At 35.8% G+C, this 8,683-nt stretch overlaps 1 protein-coding gene across 1 annotated transcript; it reads left to right on the plus strand.

Moving 5' to 3' along the window:
* Nucleotides 1–5,532: 5,532 nt before the first annotated feature.
* Nucleotides 5,533–7,562, plus strand: c8h22orf15 (chromosome 8 C22orf15 homolog). Its single transcript, XM_081349345.1, has 5 exons — nucleotides 5,533–5,633; nucleotides 6,381–6,467; nucleotides 6,750–6,872; nucleotides 6,947–7,018; nucleotides 7,308–7,562. The coding sequence occupies exons 1-5, from the start codon at nucleotides 5,609–5,611 to the stop codon at nucleotides 7,442–7,444; spliced, it is 444 nt and encodes a 147-aa protein (XP_081205471.1). The 5' UTR covers nucleotides 5,533–5,608; the 3' UTR covers nucleotides 7,445–7,562.
* The last annotated feature ends 1,121 nt before the right edge of the window (nucleotides 7,563–8,683 follow it).

Below are 8,683 nucleotides of genomic sequence, written 5' to 3' on the forward strand. Positions count from 1 at the left end.
AGTACACGCTTTGTTTTCTTGTGACGGCTGACACCTGAACCCAGCAGACTTGAACACAACCTTGGCATCTGCACTGCAACACAAACATGAACCCAAAGTTCTACATGCACAAATGCCCACAGGCCATTGATTTTGTTGATTTGTAACTGGAAAAGTGAAACTGTTAGTGAAAGTTACTCAGCAAGACTGTATTCCATAAGGCTAGAACATGTATTTATGCAGCATTATAACTCATGCTGTGTTGTTTGGCTATGTTTTGTAGGATTTGTGAAAGCTTTTAAGTATTGCTCTTTGACTGTGGTTTTCTATGAGACACTTTCCACATATACATTTTTGGAGTCATGTTATTTCTGATTTTAAATCATCAGGGGCACAAATCCAATGCTTTTTATTGAGAACTATTAGATATATTACATCTGATCTAACATAAATTTGAAGATAGTCTATCCATTCACCTTATAGACATGCTGTCTCCATGCTATCCCGTCGAGCACGGCTTCTTTCAACTGTTTAATGTTCATATTGGTATCCATTTTAATGGTGTCGAGCCAGCGAGTTCTTTGTCGTGCCCTTCTTCTGATTCCACTGACCATTCCACACATTGCTGACTTTGGCGAGTTTGCTCGCATAACATGGCCAAAATAACTGTTGTAGTCTAGTGATTTCATCGTGACGTCCCTGATTTTATGCGATCCAATACTTCTTTATTTGTTTTCCTGGCTATCCATGATATTCGTAAGAGTTTCCACCAGCACCACATTTCGAATGCATCGAATTTCCTTCTGGCGGCCTCACTTACTGTCCAACCCTCACGCCCATACAAAGTCTTGGGAAAGATGATGGTTCTGACTAATCCGCTTTTGGTAGTGTGAGTGATATCCTATTCATACCAACCGTTGCAGTGTGGCCCAGTGCGACCCTGAGCTTGATTTCAGTGGTGGATTTTCCATCTTGGTCAATTTTTGATCTAAGAAAAATTTAAATCCTGAACTGATTCAATTTCTTCGTCATTGATCTTCTCCACTAGCTGCTGTCGTCATGATCTTTGCTTTTTTATGTTAAGGTGCAGACCCACTTTTCACTTTCTTTCTTGATTTTCAAAATTAAATGTATCAGGTCCTCTTCCCTTTCAGTCAGCAAGGTTGAATCGTCCACATATCTCAAATTGTTGATGGTTCCCCCAATCCTCACAACAATATTCGATGAGTCCAGGTCTAAATTTCACACGACCAACCACCTCAGCGTAGAGGTTGAAAAGAAATGGGGACAAAATACAGCCCTGTCTCACGCCCCTTCTGATCCTGATCTTATCTGTATCATCATAGAGTGCTCAAAAAGTATTTTGCTGCCTTATTTTGTTCCTGTTTGTGGAAAGCTCCATAAAGGTTAAAAAAAAAAATTATCAGATTTGTTATCGTCATTCTGTTGCAACAAGATATTGTACTGCTCTGGCAATGTTCATGAAACATGTGATTTCACATCAACCCATTGCTTGTGATTTTGTGCTAATTCTTTCTGCATCAGGTCATGCAGTATTAGGCCACAGAAATGGCAATGTGGACACATTTGATTTTCCTCTACCATAAATGACAATTACTTAGTTGCATATGGAGGGCGAGCAAAAACATATGCAAAAAGTGCGATATTATTCAATATTAACTACATGTATTATTTACCGGTTGTTTGTAGAGTTTTCCTGTAGCTCAAACAGTAGAGTGTTGGCACTTGCAACGCTGAGGTCATGTGTTCGATTCCCAGGGAAAGCAAAAATGGTTAAGTGTGTGAATGTGTGAACCTTGAAATGCAATGTAAGTCGCTTTGGATAAAAGCATCTGCCAAATGCATAAATGTAAATGCAGTGCTCTTGATATTGCTTGTATGTAAACGGTACATTCAAGTAAGTTTAAAAAGTTAATGTAATCAGTTAGTAGGCCTAAACGATTTGGCCGAATGTGTGATATAGCTTTAAGAGCAAGCTGTGAAATGAATTGCGAATTTCCTTCCAAAGACAGAGTCTCCAGACATGAAGTGCTCATCCCAGGAGATTCCTCCTCTTGGACTGTAGTGCTCGATCACCCGCTGAAGGCTTATATGAATCCTAACATTGTATTTTTCCCAGCCTATTTCCCAATCCCAAAAGATTCCAGGTTAAAAGGCTGCAATAGTTTATCTCAAGAGATTTCTATATCTAGATGTTAGGGTATATATTTTTTTTCTGAATTGAGCTCAACATATCACATAGGCTATGTATAGATTATATGTTTTATAGATTATAGGTTTTAAAAATTAAATCAATGGTAGCTTTACTTTAAGCACATCTGATTCAAATGGAATCGTTTACAGGCAGTTTTAATCATTTGATTTGAACTGAATCACGGCATGGTTCGTCTGGCGCTCCTGACAGATTTTAAACAAAAACAGGCTACAGTAGGCCAAATCCATCTCGAGTTATTGCAAACAAAGGCTCATTGTGTGCTGACACAAAGGGATGTTAATGCGTCTGAAAATGCAGTAGGCTATTCACACCCTTCCTCCTAATGAACTCCAATATGACTCCTGGGCTCGACTCCATGTCTGCTAGCGGAGCTTTTGGATCTTCAACAATAGCAATTCGTTCCTCAAACATACAGTATTCGTGATGCAGAAAACAATATTTATATATGCCTCTATTGGCATACTCTGGGAGCGCCGTGAGTGAGTTGGATATGTGTAGATGTAGGCCTATAACCTTTGGCATACATTTAGCTTTTATTGAGCTAAGCAAACAGGCTGATTGGTCTCATCTTTGTCCTAAAGCTCGTAGAGGGCTTCATATCACATTTAAAGTTGTGGAAAATAACTGTTGATGAAGCTAATAATGTTTACACACTGATAACATTTTTTTTCTTCCTAAAAAGCAGTGTTAGGTGTAACTGGAATCTAGGCTTATGACTTAAGCTTGTGTTGTCATGGGGAAGTTGCTGTTTGTGCCTCAACGGCTGTTATTCTGGCCAGAGTTGTGTATTAGCAATCTTGCAAGGGGGAAAACAAATAATAGAATTTTAAAAGTATGATGGAAAAGGGAAAGAAAAGTCAAGTAAACTAATAAAACTGGAATGGGATTTTTTATAATGTAGCCTACAACCGTTCAAAAGTTTGGGGTCGTAACTCTCGCCAAATTGCAATCTAAGCTATTTTTGTCAATCTACCTGAGTCAAACATTCATGTAAAAGCAGAAATAGAATGGAAACGCCACTTTTAAGATTGACCGTATTTTTAAATGCAACGTGACATGAGGAGAGTAAAGATAAATCTTACTCTCCTCATGTTACGTTGCATTCGTAGATCGACTACTTTTGACTGACAAATTCCAGCCACCGAAAACACTAACTGATAAAGTGAGTAATACAAACCTTTTATTTTTAGTAAATTTTGTGTACACAAACAATGTTGTCAATACTCGAGTTCATGTGTAGAGCCCCTGCCCAGCTAACACACGACATCGCAGTTACGTAATTTATTCTTACTTTTTGGTAATTTCGTGACTTACCAACTGACAACGTAGTCTTGACGTCGCATGTCTGTAATTTTATTACCATCAAATTACCAACTGACAACGTAGTCTTGACGTCGCATGTCTGTAATTTTATTACCATCAAATTACCAACTGACAACGTCGTCAGTACGGTCTCCTAAGGTAACAAAATAACCAACTTTGTCCCAGTTACGTGACGTTTTGGTAATTTCATGACTTACCAACTGACAACATAGTCTCGGCGTTGCATGTCTGTAATTTTATTACCATCAAGTTACCAACTGTCAGGTAAGACACTATTTAAATATGAAAGATTTTTCGTGATTTTTACGATACAAACACATTTTTTTGGGTCATAGTCAAAATTACGTTGTCACAACGTCGTGCTTCTGGCAACGTCACAAAGTTACGTTGTAGCAACGTATCTGGGAATTTCACTTTTCCGGTTGCCACGACCTAATTAGGTCGCCACAAAGTTTGGTCACCAGATTACGTTGCAGTTACGTAACTGTTACGTATTTGTGTTAGCTGGGTGGTGATACTTCAAGCACAGTTTCATGTTGTGTCGAGCCTCTTGTGTTTTAAAAATAGCGATTTTGATGCTATCATTGTAGTGTAGCACTCCCATTCAAAAGGCATTTTGACTGAAAATGAAAATACGGTCAATCTTTAAAGTGGCGTTTCCATTCTATTTATGCTTTTACACGAATGTTTGACTCGGGTAGATTAACAAAAATAGCGCAATTTGGCGAGAGTTACCCTTAAAGATTTTTAAAAGGTTTTAAAAATAAGTCACTTATCCTCGTCGTGGCTGAATTTATTTGAACAAATATACAGCAAAAACCGTAATATTGTGAAATATTATTACAATTTAAAATAACCGTTTTCTTTGTTTAATATATTTTAAATGTGATGCAAAGCTGAATTTTTCAGCATCATTACTCCAGTCTTCAGTGTCACATGATCCTTCAGAAATCATTCTAAAATGCTGAATTGGAGCTCAAGAAACGTATATTTCTTATTATTATCAGTGTTGAAAACAGTTTAATATTTTTATGGAAACTTAATATTTTTGTGGAAACCGTGATAGCCTACATTTTTCAGGATCCGTTGATGAATAGACTGTTCAAAAGAACAGCACTTAATTGAAACAGAAATCTTCTGCATAATCATAAATGTCTTTTTTGTGAAGGCATGTATACAGAAATTGACTTTCAAAAAATTTCAACTTACCATGAGAAATTAGAGCTTCGACTCACAGTTACTAATTTGCTCTTATTTAATAATGCCAATCATAAAAACAAAAACATTTGATTTGATAAAACAGAACTGGACTTTTTTTTTTCAGCAGAGATAATTGAGAGCATGAGTAAAACAATCAGATTGTTTTTATGGATCATCTTACATCCAAGTTGCACTCAAAGTTCATGCAGTTAGAGTACAGGGACAACATTGCAACAGACATTTAAATTAATGAAGATTGCTAACCTATTGGTCCTTTAAGACTAATTTCTTATGGCATATCTTTTCTCAAGCGAATACCGAAATAGCTGCTGTTCTGTTACTGTTATGTTTAAAGTCATGGGAAAAAGGCTATAGATCTGCTGCATGTCCTGGAATAGTACTTCAAAGTATCAAAGAACCTGTCTGTCTGTGTACTAACTCCATGGAGACTATTCAGACTGGTCTGCTTCATAAAAAGAACCCTTTCTCTCTTCTCCTTTCAAGGGGGTGAGAGAGAGATTGAGAGGCAGAAAAATAGAGTGAGAGAGTGAATAATGTAGCCCGTGTAATATAGTGTTGTTTATGAAATGCAGATTCTAGGCCAGGAGGGGAGTTCATCCATAGTTCAGTGATGGCACAGCAGGATAAAATTCTGATTACATTGAGTCTAGTCTGCCAATTATATTCAGTACTTCAGAACTTTTCAACATTCCTCATAAACCAGGGCTTTGTCTCTAGGTATGGCTGTAGTCAACAACATTTAACTGCCTTTTATTTTCCTACTGTGTGAACAGACTCGTTCATTACCGCAGGCTGCCGAGAGAGTACCGAGCAGTTTAGCACTTCAAAACTTCGCATCTCAAGACCGAGATGTTCATTACCGTGATATTTGGTGGTAAGTGCAGGATGCAGCGTTTATATATTACATTAATCTGGTCTGTTTTATATGTTTTTGAAAGAAGTCTCATGTTCATACATGCTGCATTTATTTATTCAGTAATACAGGAAAACAGTAATATGAAATAGTATTGCCGTTTAAAATAACTTTTTTATTTTTTAATATATTTTAAGTAATTTATTCCTGTGATGGCAAAGCTGAATTTTCTTCAGTGTCACATGATCCTTCAGAAATCATTCTAATATGCCGATTTCTTCTTATTATCAATGTTGAAAACTGTTGTGCTGCATAATATTTTGGAAAACATGTTATATTTTTCTTCACAGATTCTTTAATCAATAGAAAGTTCAAAAGAACAGCATTTAAAAAAATAGAAATCCCTTGTAACATTACAAATGTCAATTTAATGCTGAATGAAGGGATACATTCCTTAAAAAACAGCAACTATTGAATTATAGAAATATAGCAACTATAGAAATATTTGCATACATATATATTTATATATAATTTATATTATATATAAATATAATTTTTTTATATAAAAATTACACATTTTTTTAAATATATACAAGCATGTGTGTGTATTTATATATACAAATTTAATTATACACAGTACACACACATATATTATTTAAACACAAACTTTTATTTTGGATGCGATTAATCTTTTGACAGCCCTAATATATATATATTATACAAAGTTCCTTTGTTTTTGTGTTTTCAATGTTTTCATGTTTCTTACAGAGGGAAGAGAAGAGATTCTGAACCTAAATTGCAAGATTATAAACTTCATCCACTGTATTAAAGAAAAATGCAATCTGGATCCCCAAGGTAAATCAAAGTTTGATTCAGCTCAGGTCAAACATGGGTTGACAGGGAAGATGAATTCAGTTACCTAAAAGTTTAGTGCAAGAATCATTAATTGGATTCTTACATGTTTTGAAGTACATGATACAAGTTGTGTCTGCCTGTGTTAAACCCACTACCAGTTTGGGGTTTGTTTTAACTCCAAGCAACACTAAAAATCAGAAACTCACTCACAAACTGATCATTTGAAGTTAAACAGACTCATTAGTGTAGGTAGGTGATCTAAAAAACAAGTGTTCTCTGTAGAGACTGTGGACTTGATGGACAGGACGGGAGAGTTGGTGAACTTGGCAGAGAGAGCACAGAGCACAGACCTCGTCTGCAGTTTGCTGAAGGAGAGAGAGAGCTATATTCCATTACGTGTGTCACGTGAGTTTCCACTTATCCACTTCAACAACAGATACCACAAGGAAAATCAGTAAAAACACTGTTTTCTTGTGCAGGAGGTGAAGGCAGTGAAGGTCCTAAGTATTCTGCAGTGTATGACTTTGGCACAAGTTACCCTGAGCTAGCAGGCAATGCTTCTATATTTCTCTCATTCAATTTAGTACAACAGTTAACAGAGACATTAGTATCAATAAAAACAGCGATTGCTGCCTTTTTCCTTTGTTTTGTTATTTAAACTGATTTTGTGACAAATCCAATTCATTGGCATGTTTACTAATCACAGCAGTTTTCACAATGTGTAGAAATATTTATTTTGGTGATCACTATTTACATAGTACATTTTTGTTAGGGATAATGTTTTTATGTTGTAGTTGCTGGCTCATTGTTTAATGTAAATTTTCTTTCTGCTAAATTTAGAGATTCTGAGAAAACTATCAAATCCTTCAAAGGAGAAGGATAGAAAGGGTGGAGCATCTAAAAGGGGAGGAGTCAGTCAAAACCGCATCAAAGCTGCTGTCAACTTTAAGAAAGCCATCACAACAGCTCGGAGCTGAAAACACTCTGGCTATTTCCATGTGTTTAACACTGTTGTCAAAATTGTATTAATGGAATTCATTGTGCTACTCCTCTGTTATATCTATATCATATGAAGAATAAATATTGTTTGAGTATATTCAAAACTGTTTATTCAATATTCAACCGTATATTTAACCGGTTATTCAACCGGTATATTCAACCGGTATGAATCGGTATATTCAACCGTATATTTGAATATATTCAAAACCGTTTTTAAAGAAATTATTACTTTTATAAAAATAAAAAAAGGATGCATTAAATTGATAAAAATGTGACATTAGAGACATTTATAATGTTAGAAAAGTTTAATATTACAAATAAATGCTGTTCTTTTGAACTTTCTATTCATCACAAAAAATTCTCAGTTTCAACAAAAGTATTAAGCAAGGTTTTCAACATTGATAATAAATAATACAAATGTTTCAAATCAGCATTTTAGAATGATTTCTGAAGGATCATAGTGAAGCAGGCGTAATGATATGACGCAGCACCTGATAATAGTCCCCAGCTCAGTAGCCTATTATCAGGCGGCATGCGCTGCGTCATATCATTACGCCTGCTTCACCCATGGTACGGCAGCAAAGTTTCTTGATTATTACGCAGGAATGAGAGTATAGTTCCTAGCCATATCAGCCTAGAAAATCGCAACTTTTCATTTTCCGTCGGTCTTAGTACACGATGTAACTACAGAAGCGTCAAGTTTTAAATAGGAAAAATATCGAAACTCTTTGTTCATTTTTTTGAGAGAGATGCTAATGGTCTTGTCCGGTTCAATTCATTATGCTAAGCTATGCTAAAAGTGGGACCCCCAGACCCGGAGATCGGCTGAATGGATTCGAAAACGGTAAAACTCAACTGTTTAACTCTGGGGGAGTTGTAAAATGAGCCTATTTCCAAAAAAAGTGGAGTATCCCTTTAATGTAATCATTTTAAATATATAGTTTACTTCTTTGGTAATGAGACATTTGTGCCAGTCACACTGAGACATTTCAAATGATACCAAACAAACATGTATAATACTGTATGATAATTATTCACATTAAACCATATAGATTTTTGGGTGAATTTTGGTGATCTCAGCATGAGAGAGGAGGAGTAGGGGAAGAGGGAAAGAGATGTATTCTGAGGTGAGAATTTCAGGATGTTTCCTATCATTTTAAATGATCAGAATAAATCTATGGTGAAGGGTTCTGAAAATGGCTTCTTATAAAAATGAT

This window comes from Scardinius erythrophthalmus, assembly GCF_964197995.2.
Source record: "Scardinius erythrophthalmus genome assembly, chromosome: 20".
NCBI classification, from domain to species: Eukaryota; Metazoa; Chordata; class Actinopteri; order Cypriniformes; family Leuciscidae; genus Scardinius; species Scardinius erythrophthalmus.

Coding starts and splice junctions, on each gene's coding strand:
- c8h22orf15 (XM_081349345.1), top strand. CDS start 5,609: ATGTTCATTACCGTGATATTTGGTG. Junction 6,468..6,749: donor ATGCAATCTGGATCCCCAAG/GTAAATCAAAGT, acceptor TGTTCTCTGTAG/AGACTGTGGACTTGATGGAC. Junction 7,019..7,307: donor AAGTTACCCTGAGCTAGCAG/GCAATGCTTCTA, acceptor TGCTAAATTTAG/AGATTCTGAGAAAACTATCA.